The sequence below is a fragment of the Mycteria americana genome, chromosome 21 (assembly GCF_035582795.1).
Source record: "Mycteria americana isolate JAX WOST 10 ecotype Jacksonville Zoo and Gardens chromosome 21, USCA_MyAme_1.0, whole genome shotgun sequence".
Lineage (NCBI taxonomy): Eukaryota > Metazoa > Chordata > Aves > Ciconiiformes > Ciconiidae > Mycteria > Mycteria americana.
The window spans coordinates 8,301,745-8,329,476 of record NC_134385.1 but is presented as its reverse complement, the minus strand read 5'-3'; the positions used below and the strand labels follow the sequence as shown (position 1 = coordinate 8,329,476).

At 38.8% G+C, this 27,732-nt stretch overlaps 1 protein-coding gene across 5 annotated transcripts; it reads right to left on the bottom strand.

Annotated features, from left to right (window-relative positions):
- Positions 1-697: 697 nt before the first annotated feature.
- HNRNPR (heterogeneous nuclear ribonucleoprotein R) lies at positions 698-27,509 on the bottom strand. 5 transcript variants are annotated; one of them, XM_075522586.1, is made up of 11 exons: positions 27,352-27,509; positions 20,701-20,866; positions 18,277-18,395; positions 17,742-17,849; positions 16,901-17,014; positions 9,507-9,683; positions 6,710-6,845; positions 5,411-5,616; positions 4,452-4,601; positions 2,170-2,291; positions 698-1,982 (listed from the first exon to the last, which is right to left on the bottom strand). In XM_075522586.1, the coding sequence occupies exons 1-11, from the start codon at positions 27,424-27,426 to the stop codon at positions 1,370-1,372; spliced, it is 1,986 nt and encodes a 661-aa protein (XP_075378701.1). In that variant the 5' UTR covers positions 27,427-27,509; the 3' UTR covers positions 698-1,369. The 5 variants fall into 5 exon arrangements, with proteins under 5 accessions (XP_075378701.1, XP_075378700.1, XP_075378699.1 ...); XM_075522585.1 differs by having other exon boundaries at positions 20,701-20,869; positions 27,352-27,506; XM_075522584.1 differs by having other exon boundaries at positions 20,701-20,887; positions 27,352-27,474.
- Between the last annotated feature and the right edge of the window lie 223 nt (positions 27,510-27,732).

The following is a 27,732-nucleotide window of genomic DNA, read 5'->3' as shown; positions in this document are numbered from 1 at the left end:
TTTTTTTTTTTTTTTTTTTTTTTAAACAGCCTTTATTACAAGGCATGAGAATTCTAAGGCAAATTGTTCATCATGGCAGAACATCAAATTAAAATGTCAAGACAGAAATAAGCAGAATATGGAGAGTATGTTTCTGTTATCTGTAGCAAGAAGTTAGTTTACTGTGCCACAGCACCTAATTTATAATTCTCATCCCTAGTCGAATATTGTCTTTAATTAGACTAAGATGCTTGAGATCAAAACCATCTCCCTATGTGTTTATACGCTGAATAATACATTATGGCTAGATCCTAACAGAATAGCCTCTAGAGGGACTCCACAGTACATAATAAAAAGGAACAAAATTAACACCATTGTAGGCTCTGCTTCCTTCTCCACATTACATTAGAAGATTATATTTAAATTAGATCTCCATGAATGTTTGGATACATTGCAACACTTTTTAAAAGAAAAAAAAAAGTTTCAAAATTAGATGCTGGTAAGTTATTGAACAGCAATTAAACAACGAGTGCCCTTTGGGCTATCTGTAATTTCTCCTAGTTTTCAGTCTGATGTCCACAGTGCTACATGTTGGAAAGCACAAGAAATTTTGCATGAATTTGATCACTCACATAGGCAGTTATACTTTGAAAACAATGTTTTTCGCAAGAATTACCAATGAAATAATGTTTTAGGACACAATTGAATTTGAAATAGGTAATGTTTTGAATAGATTTTTGAGTTTTATTGAAATCTTACATGAACAAGAAATTGGAAATACAATCACATCAAGGAACAAATTGCCACGGCTTTGACGTTTTAAGCCAAACAAATTTTGTAGGGCAGATTTTCAAAAAGGTGTGAAGTTATAACAATTTAAAAACACAGTTAACCTACTTCTAGGAATGCAAAACATACAATCATGTTATTTTCAATACAAGAAAACTTAATTTGTTGTAATTTCTTAAAACTACTAAGACAAAGCACTAGCTTTTACTTTTATGTACAGCATACTCCTATGTAGTCTATCCCAAATCAAAAAAAAAAAAAAAAAAAAAAAGAAACTGTCCAAAACCAGAAGTTCTGCAAAATCATGATTGAACAGTGTGCCATTCCTGCTTTTAAACTGCTAAAATGAAGCCTAAAATGATAAAAGCATTGAAACCCCGTATGGAGTTCAGGAATTCTGCAAGCCCAGTAATGTCCAAGTGCGTTTATGAAAAAAGAAAACTAAGAGACTCGAGTATATACACAAGAGTGATTCTTCAGCCCAATACAAATGGCAGCCAATCGCTACTGAAGGATGAAACATTAAGCCAATTTTGTTTTGAAGGATGTAGAGCTATAGCCAATTCTATGTTTCCAATATTCTCAATCCCTCCTCACTTGTCTACTTCCACTGTTGCCCATAAGTATCCTGATAAAATTCCTGGTTGTCATTATTGTAACCATAGTTACCGGCATAGTCACCACCTTGCTGGAGCGGCTGTTGAGCGATGGGTTGGGAGCCCCAGTTCTGCTGGTTGTTGGTCTGACGGCGCTTGGAATCAGGTTGGTTGTACCCATCTGCCTTTCTCTTGCCTCCTACGTTGCCCCCACGGTTGCCCCTGGCTCCACGAGCACCACGTCCTCTCTGCTGCTGTGCAGGACCCCCTCTCCCACCCCTGGCTCCTCTTGGCGGTCCCATGGGTGCCCCCCTCTGTGAATAGCCAGCTCTACCTCTTGGTGGTGGTGCTCCCCGCCCCCTAGGTGGTGGAGGGGCACCTCTCCCACCCCTTCCTCCTCCTCCTCTTCCTCTTATAGCATAGCCATCATCATAGCCGTAATAGGGATCTTCATAGCCACCACGGTAGTCATGATAGTCATAACCATAATAATCATCATAATAATCTTCATAGCCATAGTAATCTGGGGGATAGCCATATCCACCTCTCCCTCCACGGCCTCTGCCTCTAATAGGAGGTGGCATGCGAGGTGGAGGGTAGTAATAATAGTCTTCATACCTATTAAGAAAAAGAAACATGCAATTATTTATCTTCAAAAGTCTCCCAAAATAAAGTATAAATTTCCCCTTGTTGATTAACAATACACAATATGGAGAAAAGTCATTCAGGTTCTTCTAAACTAGCTCATATTTTAAAGCAGAACTTCATTCTGCAGCATTACAGTAGTGCAAGAATGAACACTCACGCAGTGCTTCTGGAGGCCTGTCTGGCAGCCTGACGTTCTTTCCTTTTCTTATCCGGTGGCTTTGCTAACACTATTTCAATTTCTTCCCCTTCTATCTCTTTCCCATTCATTTCATTCATAGCCTGTACAAAAATTAGAAGAGAAACATCTAAAAATTTGTTTCCTTTCAAAAGGAAACTAAAACTTACTGAAAGAACCCAGATGGTTGGGCTGCTCCAGGCTGAACTATGCCACGTGCTTGGTTTCCGTGCTACGTGAAAGAATCATATGTAACATTCTGTTTGAGTTTCTTCACCAGTTACAGTGAAGCAGCATTTAAAAAAAATATTCTCTTTATATAAAGGAAAAGAATGGGATTAAAACATACTGAGCATTATTTTTAAAAAATCAGACATAACACCATCACTTTTTATGTTCCTATATCCCCTGGAAATGTTCCAGAAATAAATTGACAGAAGTTCTCACTACTCACACTGACACCAACACTCACTGTACTTGTAAGCCAGGTAGAGAACACACACACACAAGAGAAAAAGAGTATTTTTATATTTGTATTTTATGTATATTTCTAGCTTCCTAGCTAGTTGAATGTGCTACACAAGTGCCTCTGAGGAAATCAAGTATTTCTGAGGACACATACTTAAGGGGGGAAAAAAAAACCAAACAAAAAAAAAAAAAAAACAAACCCTGAAACTTGGTGATCTCATCAAGTGAGGCAAGAATCCTCCAGAAAAGTAACATGTAATTTGTAATTACCAAATGCACGCACAAAGAGAACTTAATATACATACACAGAGTACGATTAGGACTACACCCCCCAATTCTTTACCGGGAGTTATCTGCTTTGCATTTAACATTTCTGGGTATTAATATTTGCATTAACAAAGACTTTACATGTCTGTACAGCTACATGCCTCAAAAACATTAGAGATCATGGTGTTTTACTTCAAAGAAGGTATGAAAATAAGTAAACACTGGAATCAATGGGCCAATTCCATGTATTCCATGCATTAATATCATAATAACACTTTCATTAAAAAACAAACAACACACCCATACACAAAGTATCTTACAAAATTCATAAACCAATTTAGTGGCCATAAATCAGCCACCACGTGGGGCAGATGTGGGAGTATTCCAGCTTGTTTCAGAGATGATGAGCATTAGAGATGCTCTGCTGTACTGCATTTGATCTGCATTTTCTCATCTGCTACAAGTTTTCAGTTGCTCAAATCTAACAGAGCATTTAGAAGTAATGTCTACTGGGAATGGAAAGTGTTTAAAGACATACTACACTAAAAGATTTCAGGAGGTGTTGCTGACCTACCCTTTCTGTCAACAACCTCCTACCCTCTCTTGGACATGGTCTAAATCTATCGAAACTGACTTCAACTTCATTAAATATGAGTGACGTTCATCCTAAAGCCAAACTCAAGAGTATTCTAAACCCTATTTTGGTGGGCAGGAAAATTGTAAGCAATTAAATGGTTATAAAATGATTAATAAGGTTGAGTAAAGAGCCTTTGAACTGTCTATGTAGCCACATACAATATACTTGCTCAAGACTCCCAGGTGCAAAACACTTCCTCCCCTCCTTCTTCCCCCCATAAACTATGGATTTAAAAAATAGATGGAGTAATTTCTGTAGAATTCAATCCACTGAAGTACAAAGAGCAAAGATTAATAACCTTCTCAACTGCTCTTAGATACAAAGGAAGACACCTTTGAAGCTTACAATAATTACCTCCAATGTTTAAGAAGTCATTTACAAGAAACCTTCTAGGGAGCATGTAGAGTTAAAAACAGGTAATGCATTAAGGCAGTGGCCAGTGTCATTCTTCTCCCCTTCACAAGGCATTTTTTTTAATTACCTTGCAATTTCTATTCAATACTATTGTCACTCCAAAACTACACACAGCCTTTAAATAGGGGTCTTTGAGAGACAACTGATACCTTCTGTCAGTGTTTCCTCAGAAAAATTGTCTAGGTTGATCTTTTTTTTTTTTCCTCTTCTCTAGACTCTCCTGCATTGGTCTATACCTCTTTTCCAGTCTACTTGTTAACTTGCTACAGTTTTGTCCTTTGCAAGTTTCACATCCTCCTAGCTACTGAAATCATAGGAACAAAATTATTAGTGTTAAAATTCTCACAATGGGAACCTTATTAAATGGGCTCTACAAATTATGTTATCTAGATATTTACTGTAAAGAAATTTCTTAAAACCATTTGTACAAAATAAACTGCTCACCATCAATTTATCTAGGAAAGAATAATCAACCTACCTTCACTGCTGCACCTCTGTCCTCAAAATGAACAAAAGCATAATCCTTCAACTTCTTTACTCTTTCCAGCTTTCCAAATTCAGAAAATGATTTCTCAAGAATTTCTTCTGTCACAGTAGTGGCCAAGTTTCTTACAAATAAAACTTTCACCTGGTGAAAAAATGAGAAAGCAAGCTGTAATCTTTAAAAGTCAAACCTCAAAGGAAACTAACATAAACTAATATGACGTTATTCCCTTCTCTGCATTAAGAAATTTTGAGTAACCTTATAAATGCCGTACCTCTTTATTAAAAAAAAAAAAAAAAAAAAAAAAAGAAAAAAAAAAAAAAGATAAAGCCTTGTAGTTACCTGTATGAAGTTTCTACAACTTCTCTCCTTCCACAGTTCCCTTCCATGACCAGAAGAATATCCAACTTTGATTTTCTGCTTCTGGGATGCTACAAATCCCAGTAAAATTTTAGTAATAGACCTCAAGAGCAGCAAAGAGTTATCCCAAAACAGAGGGATAAAGAGCACGTCATTCCCTACACTGAACCTTGCACGGGAATGCATGATTGAAGCTACAGCCTAATTATTTTCTTTTGTCGCCCCTCCTTTTTCTGATTGATGGTTGTATTACTTTGGTTGTATACCCTCCATGTAACCATGGAGATGCATACTTCATCTCACTCTGGAAAAGTTTTACAAAACACCCACCTAGTATTCATTATCAGCAGAAGCAGATAATGAACAGACTGATGTGCCATTCCAGTAGGATAACCCTGTACACTACTGTTCAAACGTGAACAGCCAGTTACAACAGCATGTAGCACGTACCTAACGTGTTACACAGGCAACCAATGTGCAGTGCTCAGACCATGCCCTCAACACTAGCATTGCTCAGCTGGAACAGATCTGTCACTATGGCATAAAGAAATTCCTCCCAAAGCACAAGAGCCTCCAGTTATGTTTTTACTTACCTTTGCCATGACTTCTGGATCAGGTTCCTCTACCGGATCAGCCCATTCCACTGTCACAACGTTTCCCCAGACTTTTACTTTCCCACTCATCAAGCGGCGGCGAGCTTGTGCTGCTGACTTGTGATCCTCATATTCCAAGAAGCAGAATCCTCGATTCTTCTTTTTATCATCAGGTTGATGATACAAGATTACATCCACCAAACCCTCTGAAAAACAGGTCTTTAGTATTAAGCTTCAAAAGGAAGGAAAAAAAAAAAAATCTAGAGTCTACTCTAAAATGCCTTCACTTGTTTTTTGTAATACACAGCCTTTGAATTTAACACCTGAAAGGGGGAGGGAGCACAAGAAAAGCAAAACAAATAACAGATATCCACACAATTTACACAGAAACAGGTCACCTAGCAGGTGAAATTCTCCAGAACAAACTTACCTCACAATTAGGCCCTGCAAAACATCAACCTGAACAGTTCACACAGTGTAAGTTTTCTATATTTTGTTTTACCATTTGAAAAGCAGTCAGCATTAATACGTGGCATCTCCCTGCCTCCAGGGGAAGCTGGAAAGAGTTTCTTCCACATCTCTCCAAAAAGAGGAGAGAGAACTAAATGAATATTCACCTTCTGTTTTCACCATTTCCCTGAAGTACTTATAAATAGCAATCCTAAAAAAGAAGCAGTACATTAAAACTCTCCTACAGGAACAAGAGCAGGCGATCAAGACTTCGATTTCTTATTTAAAGCCGAAGCATCCTTCCAGTCATGAGCTGACTTTTCTTCCTACCTGCTGCATATACTGGGGAACAACACTGAAGAACTGGGACAGAAATTAATCTGACGTTAACTATTTCTATAGTAACATTCCCTCTAAACTGATTTAGTATTCCCTCCTCCCCCCCATCATTCCTCAACAATACGTTTGAGGGTCCCCAAAAACTTCAGTTGTGAAAGCAGAATCCACTGTAGATCTAGTTACAAATACAGAGCCTTCAACAGGAAGCTAGAACAGGTAACAGAATTAGGACCTTCACTTTTTTCCTGAGTTCATTTGCACTGTTTCCATCTCAAATTGTAAACCTACAACATCATTCATTTAACAATCAGTAAAACAAACACTAGTCTCTTTACACTCCACCATAAAATATATTTGATATATAAAATTTCTACCAGAAACAAACTTGGAATCCAACTTGGAAATAGTTTAAATGATAGCTGAATGCATCTGCCAAATAACTAGACCTACAAAAAGGAGACTGAATGGTATTTTGGGATCAGTGTGACAAACTCATTAAGAAGGTCTTACCTGTGACTTTACTGAACTCTTCCAATATGTTTTCCTTAGTCTTGTTCTTTGGAATTGACCCAACAAATAACCTGTTATTTGCCACGGAGATGCATACTCCAAGGTGCTTCCCAGGACGGATTTCATAGTTGTCACACTGAGAAAATAAGAAGCCATTCATTTGCTTTATGCATAATAATATGGATAAAAAGATCCCCAGAATCATAAAATCAGCTTCTGATTTTCTTCATGATCTACTATTTTTGTGCATAGCGTATTGAATTCGCATTGGAAGAGAATTACTAGAACTGCAGTATTTGGGCCAGCATTCACTTGGAAGAACGTCGCCAAGCTTAGGTTTTCCATAGAAACTTCAGAAGTTCTGCTGAATGGAAAGCTTCAAAGAGACTGACGAACAAGGAACAACACGTAAAAGATACAAATTGCATGGGGTGAATTCATTCACCTACTGTTTATCTCAGACTGGAAAGATCTTTCTAGACAATTGGTGACTGCTTCCTGTGCTGGGACTCAGTATCAGTCATTGCTGCTGTTATTAATAACCAAATACATAGCATTATAGATACCAAGAGTTCTCCCACTTTTCTTCGATAGCTTTTAAACATTGAGCACATTTGCTGTAAGATAATCAAAACTCTAAATCAGTGTGTGACCTTGTTCCCCCCACCCCCACTGCAGGGATTTTTTGGACCTTGTAAATGCTACGACTCTAGAACTTTTACTGTTAAGTTTTAAAACTTCCCATTAAAAAAAATTTAGCCCACTGCTTCATGTTTGTGCCCACAGTTGGATTACTCTGAACACCAACACTCCTGATAGGTTTTTAAAGTTACAAAAGTTCAACCTTAAAAAAAAAAAAAAAAAAAGAAAAAAAAAAAGATAATTCAAGATAGACATCATCTTTGTTTTAGGTAGGATTTTCAAACACAACCTAAGAGGATGGATGTTTGATCATCAGCCAGCTTCTGAAAATTCTTTAAAAGCAAGTTTGCAGCCATTTTTACCCTAGCTGAGACGTAGCCATACAGATGACAGAGCAATACCTTCAGTACCCTTCATATTCAAGCAGAACTAGAACAACGTTAATGTACCACAGGCTAACAAACAAGATCACTTTAAGGAAGACAAAAACATTTCAGAATTTTGCTTCACATACAACAGTGATTCATAATACAATAAAACTTTGTGTTCCAGTGCCATGAATTTAATCTGAATCTGCTTTTCAAATTATGTCTTATCTTACAAACCCATTTTACCTAAAAACCATCCCATTCCTACTGATATCTGCAAACACAAGCAGAAGGCCCACCTGGTGCAGAGAAACCAAGACTTCAAAATTTCAGATTTATTTTCTGAAAGAACCTCACTTTGCTATCAGGGTTTAATTATCTCCAAAATTCAGCATGTGTCTGCCCCATTTTCCTTTCCTGGTAGTCTGTGGAAAATATTTCATGTAAATACAAGCCTGGCCCCATTACTGGATAACGGCAGGGTGGAAGAGGTAGGAGGAAGGGAATCCAGATACAGGACTTAAGGAATGTATTCACAAAAAAACACTGTTTTGGTGCAATATCCAGGGAATGGAGGTCAGTCTTCCATCAGTGGCACATTGCTTGCTACATCTCCTATCACTTCAGCATCTTCCCTTTCATCTCCCTCAATCAGTAAAAATTTAAAGTAACAACTCTGAGCACCTTCGACTTGGTCAAAAAAAAGAAAAAAGTTTCAAAACAATTTTTCCTTCGTAAGTGACTAACTCATATCCACCATCTTCAAACACTGAAACCCAGAAGCAAACAATTGCAAAAACATATTTTGTGCATCTCCTTCAGGAAACATCCAAGTAGGTTCTAGAAAGGAAAAACAGCCTAAGCAGGGACATGCAATTCCCAGTCCTGGAAGAGCCTAACATAACAACTGCAACTATTTCTAAATACATGAAAATATTTGAGGGAACAAACACCAGAACATTTAGAAGCAATGACTCCTTCTGAAGCCTTTACAATACAACAGACTCACTTCATAAGTTTCTCTAGGTTTCAGTGGGTTTTTTTTCCCCACAGCTTAACTAGATGTTTAGGTCTTCCCCCCCTTCTTCATATAGGATCAGCTGAATTCTGCTAAGGCAAATGAGATAAAGCATTTCACCTGTTTTGGTTCAAAGTACAAGCAGTATTTCACAGCCATATCCAAAACCTTGGGAGATACACACTGACCTGCCTAATTCTACTTCCTCCTCTCAGGCAGAGGCAAAGCCAAATGAACCAGGGCCCTAAGCAGACTGTTGCCTCTCATTTTAACTCTCTAGGGATTGCTCCGTGTCCTTTGCCAAACCATCTAGATGGTTTCCATGTAGTGAGCTAACTGCATGACTGCCATTAGGAAGAACTAAAGGCCACTTTATGGTGAACCACAAAGAGCACCAAGTCCGAGACCTCTTCCACAACAGCAGCAGCAAAACAAAGCATCTCTAATTAGCTCTTTATAGTAGGAAGGGTGATAAAACTTAAACACAGCAAAGCTTAAAGAATATATTTTCCAGTTGTAATCAAGTAAGCTCTTACTATAATCAAGCCAAGTACTCTAGCAGACTGCTGTAGGCTATAGCAGACTACGGTCCCAAAAGTAGAACATTATTTGTATATACTAAATCAAATCAGGAGGCAATTTTTAAGTAAAATTTTGAGTCTATCAATGGATGCTTTAATGAAACACTTCAAAGACTTCATTACCTAAGAAATTACCAACATGCTTGCTGTTTACATTATCCTGTCCAGTCTGAAAATAAGTTACTCACCAGTTTGACTGCTTCCTGTGCTGCATCTTTACTACAAAAGGTAATGAAAGCGTAACCTCTGTTTTGACCAGAAAGAGGATCCATCATGAGGCGCAGATCCCAGATGGGACCAGCTTTCTCAAAGAGCGGTACCAACTCATCTTCATACAAGTCTCGGGGAATCTTACCAACAAAAACCTAAAAAGGAAGAGGACACTTAAAGCTTTTTCAGATATCCAAACTTACTTTTAATACTTGAAAGTTCCTGGGAAAGGAAGTCCATTGCAGCATAAACCATTAGAACAGAAACACCGTAGCCATCATTGCAGCCTTCACAGGAGCCAACATTGTGTGCCCTACTAAGTCTTTTAAACCTCCTGCTGTTAGTACTAGGTTTTACAGATGGAAAACCTGGTTTTGTTATTTACATTGAAGAGGCTGTAAATTTCCACCACTGAAGAGGCAAATGGTTCTTACCTGGTTATAATTTTGGTAATTAAAAACAAAGACCTTATAGACTACGTGGCTGGGTATCCTATATTAAAGTAGGCCAAGCACTTCCTTGCTCTTGCAGTATTTTCAAATCATTCTGTAGCCCAATCTTCATTAGAAAGCTACAGAGACGGGAAAAAAAACCCTACAAAAATACTTAAATTGCCTGATGCACATTTTCCACTTTTAATACATGCTGTAATCTTACTTCTAGTCTGTATTTGTTTCAGCTTCCACCAACTGAATGTTTTAGTATTTGTCTAGGAAAATCTGGAGTCCTCATGGTTTTGTTCCTTACATAGAGCGATGTCAACAAACTTTGATAAAGTTTTGTTAAGGAGTTTAATCTCTTCAGCTGAGGTCTCCCTAGAAAGCCCCTCTCCCAATTGTTTCATCATTCCATCTCTCCTCGGAATTCTTAAAATCTCTGAATTGCTAATACAAGCAAAACATTCCAAACACCCATTAAGATCAAATTCTACTTATTTCAGCCTCAAATATTTTTTGTAGTAAAAAAAGCTAGGAGGAGTCAACCTTTTCCATCTAGGTGAGGCCTTGCCATAGTGATATCTGGTACTGAAGGCTTAGCAGATAATTCCAAAACTAAAGACACTCAGAATGCCCATGTAAGCATTGATATGAACAAACCTGTGAGGACAGCATGATGACTCTGATTTAAAAAATGTGGAACACAAATTCTTTTCCTCCAAAGGAAAGCTAGAGCCTTTAGATGTTTCTTTATGCTATACAGATATTCCTGAAACTCAGTTTCCAGAACATTTCTTTCACTTAGCTTAGCCTCTCTCAGTTCAGTGTGAATGCCAACTGACCACGATTTATTTGCTATTGGGAAAAAAAGGAATGGATTTATCATACTGAGTGAAAATTTAATGGCAGAGCCAACAGGCTTTCCCCTCCTGTCTCTCCAAAAAGCTCAGAAATCCCTACAGATAGGTATTTCCACTGTCATTACCTAGAACATTTCATTCCAAAACCCATGCACAGTTTTTAAAGACAAAAAAATGATACCACCATGGAAACGCACAAGACAGGAACCCCAACTTGCTACTAAGACAGTGAAACTGTCAGCTGAACTGTCCACAAACTGTAACTGTTTTCAAGTCAGTCAAATGTAAAAAGTCCACATTAAATTCTTTGTTTCAGATGCCACCGCTTCCAGCAGAAAGGTAACCCACCAGAAGAGAAGACTTGAGAAAAAAAAAACCCTAACCCAAATACAAACAAAGTCTACTTTTCCAGCTATTTACCAAAGATTTACCATCGTGAAAGGTTCTGTTTCCTCCTTTCCAGTCTCTTCAGCTCACTCTCTACAAGCTTTAGAACGCCAACAATTCCACAAGACTGCTAACTACAGTTCAGTTCAGGTAATACACTCAAGGAGCTAGTATGAGAAACAGAATTAAGGATTTAATTTGAATACATTCATATCTGACCTATATTCTAGAGTAACTTCCATTTATAACAGAAGGACTAGATAACTCTGTGGGAGTAATTCACATCTAAATGAATTTGCTCTGAGCCTGTAAACTTAGTATGTTAATGAACTACAAGATCAATACTAGACCTGACAAGCACCAGGTGAGCATCTTGCAAGGGTCAGAAGAAACATCTGCAATAACTTTTTTTTAAGTATGCTGATAAGCTTGAATAAAGTTGCTGAAATACCAAAGAACGTAAATATCAGATGTCTTGTTTCGTTTTTTAGTCCCACAACAAGAGTACTGTGGAAAAACTTTGGAAGCTGGCATTATCAGTGAAACAATATAAGGCATCTTGTCTAAGTAGGATGCAACTGCATCAATTCTGGGCCTTTGTTGGGATCACTGACTTACTTTTTCCAGTTCTGCTTCCTAAAGGGCCTGTACAAAGTACTCCACTTTACTTCTTATTACTGTTTTAGAAGAGTAATTATGAAAAGTCTTAACTAGGAAAAAATTCAACTTCAGGTTCCTGAACAACTTTACAGAGCATTACTGAGGGGTGCAATCCACTTCTGCACTCTAGATGATGCATCCTTCAGTTATTTCAACAACTGAGCCTCTTCTGTTGTCACCACAAGCTAAAAGAAGCGTACTGCAGCACTGCAAGAACGTCTTCAAAACCTCTCTCCATTTAATAGTGCTCTTCATGTGCTTTGCAGTCAATCTTTCCTAAATGCCAGATTTAAGTGTTAATTAATGTAGGCCGCATGACTGCTTCATCTCAACCAAATCTACAATCTTCATTAAAAAAGAAAAAAATGGAAGTGGAAAAATATTCTGGCACAGTGCAAAAACTTTTGAACCCCCACAGTTCTTCCAGTACAAAAGCAACATTCCATTTCTGTACTAAATCCAGCACAAACTTTGTCTAGTTCAACTCCTGCTGAGTTTATTATACCATTGCTTCTTAAGTTAGAGTTATTACAGTATCCTATTCTTGCCATTCAATTTATTATGGACAAAAGCAGTTTAAATTGCTCCAACATCTCCAACAACATAATATTCTCCAGACTGCAAATTAGTCTCACAACCCTTTTCTGACTTTTTGTTACAAATTCTGACCATGCACCCAGAGAGGAGCAGATGCAATACCAACTTACCATTCACAGAGCTCAAAGTGATTTTGCATTTTTGATAACGACATTCAAAGATGTTTATTATATACTTATCCAATAAAATTCAGCTCTGAAAAGGACATGTAGCAATTCCTCCATTTTTATACAGTCTAAGCTGTTATATATGTATCTAACCTTGCATATCATGGGCAAATTTTACAGAATATTACAGAATTTTCAAGTTTTCAAGAAAAACACTGAAATAGAAGTCTCTCAAAACTTTAGGAGTAGGACTTACTTTAACTGGAGACACCTCAAAAAAACTGAAACTAATCCAGCAATCAGTACAGACTTAAGTCAATTACTCTCTTCACGCTAGCTGCACTGTGCAAGTTTTGAAAAATGCTTTCCCCCTATCCCTGTTATATAGTGGGGTAAAGGGCTGGTATTTTACAGTTACCAGCGAAGCCTCCTGTTCTTCAAATCATGTTTTAAATGGTATTATCTTCATTTACACCAAAAGGTGAAGGATGGAAAACAAGTACTACATCAGTCACCTCCCTAATTTTTGGTGTAACGTTAGTCTGGACAGGCCACATGAATGTCAGATTTTTTTTTTTCACCCTCCTCTAAAGAAAAAAAAAATATATATATATACATATTACAATGATCCTTCAGTTTTGCTGAATTTAACAACTAAAAGCTCCTCAGCAGACTGAAGATCAGGAGTGAAAAATACATATTTTAACCTGTTTAGCAAATACAGCTCAACCTCATTAGGTATTATCCACAAATGCAGACACTACAGATACGATGTTGGATTTACCATCCAGCATTATCCAACTGGAACACTGAATGCTTGTCTTGTTTGCATGAAAGCTTCATCATCCCTGACTAATAGTGGACTTATGACTAATTCCTTTTGTTCCTTATACACTTAAACTCCTCCTTGCTGTGACTGAATTTAATATTTATAACAGTTTCTTTCCTTGTCTTGTCTGCACTTAATTTCAAAAGTTACTGAAATTGCTATGTAGAAGATATTACTGTCTATGTGTCCTCCAATGTTGCTGAACAACTGGTTTATTTTAAACCACAATAAGACAACTTAAAGTAGTTTTGTGTAAAAAAAATGGAATTTGAATACCACAAAAAAATTTATTTTTTTCAGCATTGCTGCATATACACTTTAGTAAATTGATAAACTACAATTAGCATAGGGCAAGCATACCTAAGCAGAGCTTGATGAGCTATGCAAATCATCAGTTACAATCTTTCAGTTCAAGGACCCATTCTAATTACTTCCCCCTGCCAGGGAATTTATTTTTCTTCATGGAATATGAATATTCCCTTTAGAAATCATCCTTACCATGACACTTCTAAGCATCTTCTTGATGGTATACACAAAAGCTTCAGCATCTCAAAGGATGCAAAAAATAATCCATAAAATTGAAAGACATTCCAGAAGTTGATAGTTTTCTTAAATCTAATCTGGTGATTTATAGAAGAATCTCCAAAAGGACTCCTGTATCAAAGACTAGTCACAACAGTGTGATTGAGAGTATTCAAAGTGTTTAGAATAAACTACTAACAACCTGCTAGGGACCAAAACCTTGCAGAATAGGTAAGCAAGAAAATACACAGCTCAAGCATTTTCATAACCAAACTGAAGTTTGCTCATAGCTTGCTAGCATGATGCACAGGTTCAATCATGACCTTGAATTTCCCAATGTGCTTACTGACTAGACTTTGTCGGGGGTGGGGGGGGTGGGGTGGGGTGGGGGGGGGGGGGGTGTATCTCTTAAAACCCTTCCTATCATCTTTAAGAACAGCTGGTGTAACAGGAGGTAAGAAAAAGCAGAGAAAAAAAAGTTCTTAGCAATTTTAAGCAAAACAAAGGAGCACTGTATAAGCCCCTTGAGGATAAGCAGTTATCAATGTTTGCAGATGCAAATGACTAAGCCACTGTAAGGAGAGAAAGAAACACTCAGATAATTGCTTCCATTCTCATCCAATAAATGCTCCCATAAATGTCTCCAAGTATCAACATCATGTGACCTCACTATAAGCAAAATGCTTTACACTGGAGCAGCAAGTCCTTAAATAAAATGAATACTCAAGGTTAATATCAAATCCTATTGCAATTATTTTCTCCCCCAAGCTTCCACACAGATGTAACTACTTTGTCTTTATTACAGAATCACATTCCAAAAAGGTCCAACTGCTCTTAAAGCCCACCCACCTGAAAAAATAGAGCTTCACCCGCATAATCCTTCCAGCAAAATGTTCACTGTGACAATTTGTGAATGTTCAACATGCTGAACATCCGTAAGATTATTTATCAATACTTCAGTTTTACTGCACAGTGTTCAAGTACATATTTAAAGAGAGTTAAAAAAAGTTAAAGAGTTAACACGTAATGAATTCCACTTTATGTTTTAAAAAGACAAACTAGTTGGTGTACAAATATTTACAGTAGAAAGACCTGATACATCTTGGGGGGAAAAAAGTCGACCTGGTATGTACCTTCTTGAAATTAGTAACAGTACTTGAGTGTCCTTAAAAACCAGAAGTTTGCTATTACGGACATCAGTGACAGCTCTGGCATCAACATATCTGAGCTAGCACAAGCTATGAGAGCTTCAGTATTATTTAAATAAGTTTCAAACACAAAAGATTCACTGCCACAATCCAAAGGGATACAACTTGTGTTTTTTCATATTTTTACCCACAATATTAGAAAAGAGGCATTTACACTCCCACATAACCAGAACTGTTGAGGACAAAAGAGAAGTGGTTCTCAAAAGCTTAAGAGAAAAACAAACAAACAAAACAAAACAAACAAACCAACCCCACACCACACCCCTCATTCTGGGGAAAAAAAGTGCCAAAATAATCTCCAGTCACTTGTATTCAAACATGCTCTGCCTAGTCTACCAAATCATAAGATTGTGTTTAAGTTGTTGATTACTATGCCTCAGCTCAACAGCAAAAGCTAAAGACTAAATTTAATAAAGCATACACCAGTTTCAGGAAGGTGTTCAGCATCTCAGCCAGTCAAACCAAGCAGCATGTCTAAAGCAGTAATCAGTCTTTAAATCATACAAAATGCCAGCCATAAATTAATTTGGTAGAGGTATGGTTTCTGCAACTAGTTGGCTGGGCTTTGCTACGGCCTCTAATGCTGATTCATGGGAGAAGCATTTATCTTCTTATCTTATCCACAAGTTACTTGTTCTACCAAGCTTCAGGAAACTTAAAAGTATAAAAACATACTCTTAATAGTATTAAAGCACAGCCAACTTTACAGCTTTCCTGTGACTTCCTAAAGAGGCTAACCATCACCAATAGGACAAAATACTTAAGATCAGTCAAGTATTTTCAGTCATGAGTAGAACAGACTAGTTCAGCTGGAAGGGACCTACAACGATCATCTAGTCCAACTGCCTGACGACTTCAGGGCTGACCAAAAGTTAAACCGTATTAAAGGCATTGTCCAAATGCTTCTTAAACAGTGACAGGCTTGGGGCATCGACTAGCTCTCTAGGAAGCCTGTTCCACTGTTCAACCACCCTCTCTGTAAAGAAATGTTTCCTAATGTCAGTGAGGTATGGTGCAATTAAATAACACTTTATACCATCACATAATCACCCTGGCAACACCACTGAGTTGGTAAACAACTTCTAAGCCACCTTTCTGAATGCAGAAATGCAAGACTTTCCAAAAGGAAACATGCTACGTGGACTGCGTCAGCGTTGTAGTTTCACTATCAGTCCATGCGAGCATCAAGGATGTTTTCATACAGATTGAAACAAAAGCAAATAAACAATTCCTTAATAATTACTAATCTCAGCTGTCCTCTTCAAAACTTTGTATGTGAGTATCTTTATACAATACCCAAGTCTCTTTCATTTTCAGCACATTGCATGAAATAAACCTTGCTACTGTCACTTAAATTCCATTTATGTTGTAAACAGAGTCAGATACCTTTGAGTCATGCTTTTACGTATCTATACAGCTAATACCTACACTGGTCACTTTTTAAGTAATGGACCATAAGCCGGGTGGACCCAGCTTGTTTTAGGGTGGACCATGAAGTCTGACAATTTAATGATTTCAGATTTTAAGAATTTTTACATAGCCTTTCCTAGTATATTCCACCTGCTTTTCCCCCCTCAACCTATTATCCTGTCTTTTGCAGAATACGGAGGAGTAAGAAAGACTGATCAAGACACACAAACATGGAAGAATTCTTTCCTCTACAATACTTTAAACTTTCACTTGTAAGACAGTTTATTTTCAAGTATTTCTTATTTATCAGTTTGCACAAACATACAAAATAACAGATTAGTCTGTATATACTAACCTCTGTTCCAATACCAGGCTGAACACCAGAATATACAGTATCTGGAGGAGGGCCTCCATATTTCCTCTGTCCTGTAGTTACATCCAAAGTGTAACCAGTCCTCTCTAGCAAAGCCTGAAAAAAAGTTGTCACATTAGTTATTGGGGGGAGGATAGTGTGTTAAAATATAAAGAATAAAAAAGCGTCCCAAGATAAGCATTTCCTTATCTGCTCCTTGCCACATTTGATAACAAGGTATATATGGACAGACAGAACCTACAAAAAAACCCCTGTTATTTTGGGGGTTTAAAAAACCGCCACCACAAACAGCAACATTTGTTTTATACTGCAAGGTCACTGGAAAGAACTCATTTTCCTTTTCCCTTATTTTCCATTTTATACGTAGAACTCCAAGAAGAGTTTTATACCCCAAGAACTCCAGAACACCAGGCAATTCTCTTCACCCACTCTGTACTTAGGTTTTTGCACAACAGAAGAGTTTCTTAATATACTAACACCTTGTTGAAATGTCCAATCAGTCTCAAAGTCATTTTATGAGTGTGTAAAAGTTTTAATATAAAAGGACAACTAAGACAATTCTTAAATAGATATCAATGTTTTCATAGACCTTACATAACATTAAGTTCATGCATTTTGGCAATTGTGTAATCAGGAAGATCTGCATTTCAAACAAGCGCGCTCTCTCTTGAATCTCTATCATACATACATTTCTTTAAAGCCAAGTATAAATACACTTATCCAGGTAGTATTGATGCTTTTTAAGTACATCCAAAATTACTTCAGTCTGCATACAGGTAATATATCAGGTAGTACAGAATAATCAGTATTTTCTAAGTGTTACCTTAATCTTTGCTTCATCTGGTCCCTTCGTTGATTCCTGTACTTTGCTGCCTTGTTTCTCTCTTTGCCTGTAGGTCTTCATAACTCCACATAAAAATGCACTTTTGTTCTGTAGATACAATTTACAAAATAATTCAATTGTGCATATGAAAAGCCCTGGGAATCCACCGAATCTTATACTCCATACTGTGAGGTCACTCTATCAAGCCAATGTAATAAACAAAATGTCAAAAGAATCCTTTAGATAAAATATAACAATTAATTGAACAAACTTGTCAGACTGAAAAAATCGTTAGATTCCAGATAGTATTTTTACCTTATTTTCTCAGTAGCACACTCATTTTTATTATCTGGGAGCTTTTGCTTTGCACTCAAATACCTACACATTTAAGGCAATTTTTAACAGGCCTGTGATTTGGATTTGAAATGTTAGAATACAGCAACATCGACGAACTTCTAAGTTACAACCCTCCTGCCAATAGTGCCAGAACACTGTTTATACTTATGTGCTCACACTCCTGGAGCTCTCACCTTACCTGTACATGCGACAGGTCACTTTCTTTAAACTGCTGTAATACAGAGAGGGCTCCTTCTTCATTAAATTCCCTAAGAGCATCAATTGCTCTTTCATCAAGATCGACATAAGCTACCAACCCTAAAAGTTAAAGATAAAGAAGTTACAGATTTCTATTGAATTTCATACAAACTAAGAACTATGCAGTTTGCTTTTAAAGTCAAAAAGTTATGTTCCATAGCAACAGAATTATACATTTAATATAATTACATATTCCTACACAAGTATATGAAAGAACATGAGTACAACAATGAAAAAAGTTAAATTAAAATGTATATACCTAAGCACTAACTGACGTGCAAGATTATACCCCATGTGTAACAGTTCTCTAACATTCAGGAATCCAATCTGCTGCACAAAAGCAGTATTACACACCAGGATTTGAAACAGTGAACTCGGGCTCACTTCTAATAATTTGGATTTTGTTTGTCTTTTGTTTTAAGTTTCACACTTCCTTCTCTTGAATGGAGCTGTTCTAGAGTAAGCTGACATGTGGACATTACAGGTATCCTATTGTACATGAAAAAGGAGCTACCTAACTGACAATCAAATACTTAGAAGCTCTACCCCACAAAATACTAGGAAGTAGAATGGTTTGTTCACTCTTTCCTCCAACTTCAAAAAGCAAAAAAATCAGTGGACTTCCTATATGTCTAAAGTAATTTTTTTTTCTTTTTTACTCATTTTGTTGCTCTATGCAGTTCAAGAGCCAGAATTCAAAAAGATATTATTTCGAGCCCTACTATGTACCCGAAAAGGCTAATGTTAATTTTACAGGTACAGAGTCCCCCAAGAAACACTGGACCAGTTCTGAAGCACTTTTTCTGTTTCAGGATCTGTACAGGTTATTTCCTTCCTTTTGTAATGCACTTGCATAAGCTGTGGAGCGTGAGAAGTGCAGACTAAGATTTGCACTTTTTAAACTACACAGCAAAATTTAGGACAGATACCAAGAATTCCACACACTTTGCAACAGCTTTATCTCCAAAATACACAGATTATTTAACTGCTACTTGATTTCAAAAATGCACAGTAGTGCCAAGCCCAAGGACTACATTTCAGAAGTGATCCTGCATACTGGAAGGCACCTGTAACTTTCATATAAGACCTCAGGAGATTAAAAATCCTAAAGTTCAACCCCAAATTTAGCTCGGGTGTCGAAAGTAGTTTGCTTCACTGACAAGCCCCTGCACAATGCGAACATCTTCAGTGGCATTAAGGAAGCGTGAATAAATGTTTTCAGGTTACTCATGCAGTGGAATTATACTAGGTAGTCAGGTTCTGGGCTGAAAAGCTTCTAAATCCCTTGAGAACTCCTCACAACACAGCCTAACTGCAACACGTGTTAGAGCCCCACCAGTTCCTCTGCCCAGGCATTTACACCTTCTCTCAAACCATCAAGTGCACATCATCATGACCCACAGTTAGAAAGTGCATGTCTAAAGGCAATAAAAGCTGGTAAAAGCTTGATGAAAGCTCACTGTGAATGACTTCCAAAAGACATCATCCATGTGAGCCAGAGTATCATACTGAAGATTGGCAAGGTATTGTTTTTGAACTGCCTTCACTTGATCAGTGGAATTTTGACTCTTTTCAACAAAAACTGTCATCTTGCCACCAAGGCATTCAAGATCAGCGCATAGAGCATTTCTACTGCTTTGTGTAAATCTGTTCACAGAACACACTCTAAAGAGGAAAAGGAAGCCTCTGTCTATCGGACAAAATAATGAGGGGGTTACAAAAACAAAATAGAAAAACCTTTGTATATAAAGAAACCTCTCTAGGAGTTGCAGAGACCACTTGCTACCAGCAAGGTATTACTCGGTTTGCTAGATAGCTTAGTCCTCAACTTTGTTGAAAAGCAGTTAGTGTCAAACTGAACATTTCAGTGTAATAACCAACATGGATTAAACTGTCCACTCAGAACTAGAGAGAACAAAAAATCCACAGGCAGACTCAATTCAAATGTAGTCCCAGGCAAGACAAGCTAGTTGCTTCCCTCACTAAGTCACCTATCCAACCTTTGAGTGCTTAAGAACGACTGTGAGGAGTTGACAGTAGAAAAGTAAAAGCAAAATGATGATTCGGATTGAAGAAAAAAAAAATGTACAGTTTAGTATGCTCAAACATACATCTTTATTTGACAACGTCTAAGAAACTAGTGCTCTGTGCCCTAAAGCAACTAAGATATCACATACAACACTAAGGATGTGTCAAGTAATAGTCAATGTCAAACCCAATTTGCCTTTAGGGAATTCAAAGTAGCAAAACATTCAGAGCTACACAGATCAAAAACAATGAATTTTTAAACCTTAATCTATAAAAATTTGAAAATGGTATGCCCTCACTTTCATAACCAGTCAGAAACAAGAAATGTATATTATACCTGTCTGAAATATTTCATCAAGTCTCTCTGCCACCTTCTGTGGGAGGCCTGCCTCTATCAGTGTCTTGTAGTGTTCTGTGTGAGTTACACTGGAAGTATCCATTGGTTCTTCCTCTTCTTTTAACTGTACCGCATTACCATTCACCTGATTAGCCATTTTATTATGCTGCTGGAAAAAATTCAGGAGCTATATTACAATAAGCCAGAAATAACTAGTTTGTAGGACAATGCACGATTTATCTAAACTAATTGGTATACATGCTGCAAATGACCTGTATCAAAAGTTTTATTTAATACTTTTTTGGATGCAGCTGATCTAAGTTTCAAAAGAAAGTACAACCCTTAATACTGTGGAAAATGTACATGGAAGAATTTACATAATTTTTTTAAAAAATGTACTTCATGTACATAACGATGTCTAAACTTTATCTGCTGATTGTCAGTAAGTTAACTGGTTACCATAGCAGCTAGAATGTGCTGGGATACAATAATAACATCCTTCAACGAAGAATCAGAAGAGCTAGTGCTATTTTCATTTCCCATTCCTCTACTTTTAAAACAATCATTTAAAATTTAGTGAACACATAACCCTGCAGGGTAGCTTAATGTATAAAAATGTCAATACTTGTTTGCTAATTTTCACTTTCTTGGCTTGTTGCCATGTCTTCCTTCAAACCCAACATGCTGCATAAGACTAGCCAAACACTTTCTCACAACACCATCAGAACTCGGTAAGGACAGAAAGAGAAAAATTGCACTCTTATGCACATTATAATTTGAAGCTGCAACTGAACTGTTTCCATGCTTTCAGTTTTACTCAAACAGAAGCTCTACAAATCACAGCTACTTTTTTTATATTATAACTTATTGGTTTAAAAGGAAGCCATGACTGCAGCATCTTCAGTTCTTATATTAACGAAAAGACTTGCTTTCAGAATTAACAAACTGATTCCAAACATGTGCACTGAAAAATGCACAACTATCTTCTCAGAAAATTCCAGTGGGCTTTGCCCAATTCATTTAAAACAGTTTCAATTTCTCAATTAGCCAGCCAGCTGATATTTAGCACTCTCAAATAAAAAGGCTGACAAGAGACAGTTCAACTACCCAGCAGAGAACATTAGGATGATCAGCTGTTAAGTTCAGAAATGAAATGAGCCTCGGGCTTTAAAAGACAGGGAAGAAGTCGATGATCAGCAGTGAAATGATAACCAGAGATATGCAGCATGGTCAGAGCAATGCAATTAAGTACTGGAATATAGGTATGAAGATGATTCAAGAACAGTTTTTTTTAAAAAAATGCTGAAGCCTCAAGCTATTTACTACACTGCAAAACGAGTCTCCAAACATAACAACACCTCTAACAGCCGCTTGTGTACCCATCCCTTCTAGACTAGAGCTCACGAACTTTCTGGAAGATATCCTATGAAGATTTGCAAGCTTGAGCAAGGAAAAAAAAAAAAAATATAATTTTTCTTTAGACAGAAAAAGTAGTGATTTTACTAAAGCTGTCTTGACTTGAAGGGCAATTTTAGAGAGATGTAATACAGCCTCACATTGTTTCTCTATCAAATGCCACTTCTTTATGCAATTAGCGAGGAAAAGAAAGGAAGTTTGTCGTAGCCATATAGCACGTATATATATATATATATATACACACACACACACATACACATTCTGCTACTTGAGGAAGAGAAATTGCTTTCTAACCAATTCAGTTTACTTAAAAGCAACCGTGACTATAGCCTAATTACAAAAGACAAAAAATGCTACCTGAAGACTACAATAATGCTTACCTATCGTTACAAGTATTAATGGAATTCTTAAAACACTAACTAAGCATGAAGTTTCTATAGGTTATAAAACTCCTGGAAAACAAAAATCAGCTAGATGTCTGCTTGCTAGATAGCCTCTGCGAGATCTCAAATTTGAAACAGTGCAGGGCAGAGGGGGTTTAGTTAAACTGAAAATGCTTTGGGTACAGTATCATTCTAAATCCTTCTTCTCAAAAATGCATAGGATGATATACACAAAAGAGATATACGGGGGGGGGGGTTTGTTTTCATCTTTTTGCTGCCTTATAAAAATCAGTTACTTACACATATATTGTCTTCTCTGTACACCAAAAAAAAAAAAACCACCAAACCACCAAGAACTGTGAGGCTAAGCCAATACTTAAATACAGGTAAGTTATTTGAAACAATTACAAGTACCTTCTACACGTCAGTGGCTTATGGTGATGCTCCCAGACAGTATTTTTCGTAAACCCAGGTTAGCTTTCAAGTGTCAGATACCCAAAAGTTTAGCACTGTTCTCAGTGTTGCCTATAACTGAACAAAGGTTGGCAGCTATTCTGTGTCCAGGTAGCAACACCTCATCTGCAGTTCAATAACTGAAACTTCTGACAGGCACAATTTGCAGCCTAACAGCATGAAAAGATATCTACCTTAATCACAAACACACTCCAGTGTGTGGAGCAATATCTAACCTCTAAGTATCAGATTACTACACAGCACCACAGCTGATCAAATGCTCTAAATAGGCTTTTAGACAACGTAAATTAAGTCTCAGCATTTTAATTCACTAGCTGCGTGGTTTATTTTTGCTTAAAAATTAGTATCCTCATAGAGAACTTAAGTCAAATGCAGTGCATGTTCACCAGCCAGAAAAGTTCAGTTTAGGTGTTCAAATTTTAACTATTTCCTGTCACATAAACTTAATTTAAAAGACTTTCTTAAAGAAATTTACTCTGCAAAAATTTGAAGTGACATAGCTGTCAAAATATTCAGGTCCTGACAGCATCCAGAAGAAATGTATTTCTTTTCACAGTTATAGCAATAGATTCCCTGCTGGCTTTGCAAGCTTGGCCTGAAATCTGAGATTAGACTGACTTTTCTTTGTGAATGATCACCAACAAGCAAAATTACATTTCTTACAATACCAAATCTGCACTCTGAGCTCAGCAGAGATACATGGGTGAAAGTCATAGCTGAAAAAGATCTTTTAGCTCTCCCTCTAGATAACATCAGCTAGATGGAGCTGTCAAGAAAAATATTTTTAACTGAATTTTATCAGTAAGGAAAACACACAATGATTTTATTAACATTTTTGTTCTCCTCTAAAAAAATATATTAAAAGCATATTAAAGAAAAAGAGGAGTGATATCCATGTTTGCATGCGCAGTGTGTCCATGTGAGTCAGCCTATGACAGGCTGGGCCACACAGAAGAGCACCCGCATGCACTCAAGAGTTTTTCCTCTGCATTAAGTAGCGCAAATATCTAGAAAAGAGGGAGACTGGTTGAATCAAAAAGATTTTAAGTGTGGATTATAAGTAAAGGATTATGTATATTAGTATGTGTGGGATATGCATTTGTTTTTAAAACATGCAGAAATGGATGAATTTAAAACAGCGTACACAAAAATGTGCTTACCAAACGAGCAGCAGTAACAAATACACATTGGGGGCAAGTTTACATAGGCAAGGAGAATTTCCACTGGTGCCTGAGAGGTCACCTAGCTTCCCCACTTCAGAACTGTGTGTACCGGGAAGGGGAGGATTGTCTTGTTTCAAACTTCACACTGTTGTTGCCAATAATGTTTTTCTGAAGACCACGAATACTTCATGATATAAAACATGTTTTTATCCATCCGCTATCTTTCACCTAGAATTCCTGCATCTCAAAAGAGTAATTTGCAAAGTGACTAGTCCTTTTTTTAAGTTCTAATCATATGACAAGTAGGAGGTTAAAACTACAGGTGCTTCTAAATTACTCAGAAACAACCTTCTTTTTCATGTTTAATAATTCAAATGGCTCAAATAGTAATTTTCCTAGAAAAAAAATTAACACACATCTGAGCCTGCTAGTGTACGGCATGTTGAAAACAGAAACTTGATCTCAGCCTCAATCCGACAATCACTGGTTAAACAGCCACGATGTTACTATTCCCTGTATTTTATACCATGCCTCTAACAGAGGTTGCCACCCACAGACTATCTAAGTATAACTCCATCCAATTAATTATAAATTCACAGTCTAGTTAACTCAAAACATGCTTAGTAACAGCTCAAATGAGCAGGAATGGCAGTTTCTAGCAAAGGGACAATAACTCAAACTACCATAACCAACTTCAGAGTGATTATACATCAATATTGTTTTCAACCTTCTGCCATGTAACTTTTGATTTCATGGAGGAACTCAACTTGTTTAGCTCAGGTGCACAGGAAGCATAACTAATTTATACATAAAAACTCCGCACCAAAGTCATTCAACTTGCTTATGTTACTCTTCCTTCTATCCAGCATATTATCTGTATCAAGCATTTAAGTTAGACCACATTAAAAATAGCATTGAGGGGAAGTTTTCTGGGTTTTTTTGTTTGTTTTGGTTTTTTTTAATGAACCACAAGAAAACAAGTGTAGTCCCTATAGTTATGCCTTACACTTCAAGAAGGTTCTTGTCAAAACAGGAAGAAAAGAAACACATGAGTGAAGGGAAGATAAGAACTCACATTGAAAGACTGAACTGGGGGTTTATTAAAGCCTCACTTGTTACAAACATTACTGGCACATGAAGGCATTATAGCCGTTTCTTTTGTACCATAGCTTACTCAATCACAGAAAGTACATTTTAATAGCTCAGTTATGATATACTAGGTGTTTATTAGCATGAATGACAAGACGACTTGTTTCGAAGTTATCACACCCTGAAGACCTTTACACATTAGCCAGGTTTCCACACCAGCATTTCAGTGGCAGACTATCTTTATGACAAAGCGTAGTTAGCACCCTCAACCCTTAGGCGCAGAGTTCTCAGCCTTTCCCACTCCATAACCCCACGGAATGAAAAAATCTGAGAACCTCCATCATGATGCTAAGCAAGAGACTAGCACAGCCCATACAGAAACTATGCTTCAGTAGCTACACAAGTACTGTCAGGAGATGACTTTACCACAACAGGTTAGCAAGGTGCACATCAGTGCCATTAAAATACAGCACTGACGGCATCAGAAGCTACTACATTTTGCTAACCTGAATTATAAAGTCTGTACATGCTTGTTTCTAACTGGAGTTGGCCATTCATAGCTCATCTGGTTGTTTGGGTTGTACAGAACAACATTTGTGGCACCCCAGTTCAAAGCAACACTTCAACAAAAATGAGCTTTGTTCTGATGAATTTATCCTCAAAGAATTTTTCAGATCTTTGCCTAAGAAAGCAAGCAGTGTTGCTTTTTTTGACAAAACTAGTAAGTTGAGTGTTAGCGGGAGGCTTAAATATTATTCCAACAGCGTTCACATCTAGACAGAAAAACTGACAGATAAGGATATTAAGTACTCATGGGAAACACAGTTTCTAGGATACAAAATTATCAAGCAGACTCTGCTAGTTTGCAAACACCACAGTTTGCATAGATTAAAAAAAAAAATTACACTGCAAGATGCAGAATTCTGGCTGGATTACCTTTACTTTTGGAAGACATGTAAAAAATTCAGTGTTATACAAAGTGTAATCTCAAAGAAAAAAAAAAGAAAAAACCAGCTTCATGAGCATTAACATCCTTCGCAGCACAAACACATCACTGCTGGCAGGATCCTTTAGTGCAGTATATGGGGGAAGGGGAATCTAAACAACTTTTTGAAAAAGAGTAGTCCAGCACAGCTTAAGTACATAACCAGCCACGTTCAAAAATCGACAGGTAACAAGGCCACTAAGACCCTGCAACCAGAGCCTCATTTTAAAAATAATAGTAAAAATGATGTACTTAAGCAAAACTTTTGAAGATTTAGTAAAGGCCTGCGGTAAAAGATGGTTTAAGAAAAACAATGCCTTAGCAACAAAATTCTGGAGAATTTCTCCTTAGGAGCATCGACAAGTGTCACTCTCTCAACCAAAGCATGAAGCGCGAACCTGAGAGCTGCGAGTAGGTGCAGTGCAGTTCCCCCTCCCTACAGCCGGCTCCATAGCAATATACGCTACGCAAGGCTTGAGAGAGCGCTGCAACAGCGATGCGTTTTCTACGGACAGCTGTCTTCGGTCCCGCCGGCACACCGCAGGGCAGGCCGGGCCGCGGGCGCTGCCAACCCGGGCGCCCGAAGTGTTGCAGCACCGCAGCTCCGCAGCGCCGGGAGGGGATCGAGAAGGGACCCGACTCCCGGCGCGGCGGCCGCGCCGCCGCCAGCCCTCGCAGCAGCCCCGCGAGAGGAGCGCGTCCCGGCTCCCCGCCACATGCAGACCTAATCCGCGTAGCCGGGCGGAGCGGGGCAGCTTCAGCCCGCGGCCGCGCCGCCCTCCCCATGCAGGGCCCGCGCCGGGCCGCCCCGCAGCGCCGAGCCGCCCTCCCCCCGCCAGGCCGCAGGGCCCGCCCCCGGGCCGCTCCCCGGCGCCAGCTCCCGCGCGCGGCCGGCCCGCCCGCCCCGCCGCGGCCTGCGGGGCGGACACGCCGCGGCTGGCACCCAGCGACGCCCCCGTCCCGCTCTCGTACGCGGCGCGAGCGCTCCGGGCCCGCCTCCGCCAGCGCCGGGCCTACCCGGAGCCCGCGGCTGCCCGCCCCGCCGCGGGGGCCTACGCGGGAGCCCTCGCTCCCCGGCCGCGGAGCCCCCCCTCCGCGCGAGGCGGCCCCCCGGCGCCCCCGGCGCCTCCCGGGGACTCACCGGAGCGGGGCCTGCGCGGCGCAGCTCGGGCCCAAGCAGCGACGGCAAATGGCGCGCGCTCCTCCTTCTCCTCATGGACGGCGGCGCGACCCCGGCAACACGCGGGGTTTCCCGGAACTGTTTCCAGGGACCACTGCTTCACCCACTCAGGAACTCACGCTCTGGACGAGCAGCCGGCGGCGCCTATGAGACCTGGGAGGCGGGACGCGCCGTTCCTGCTTGAAACCAATGAGAGGGAGGCGCTGTAACCAATCGCGCAGCGCCTTCAACCCGGCGCGCCGGTAGGGCCGGCGCTGAGGGGATTTAAAGGGGCAGCGCCGCCCGTGGCCTCCGAACAAAGGGAGAGCGAGGAGCGTGCGGAGCGCGCGGGGCTGTCCCCGC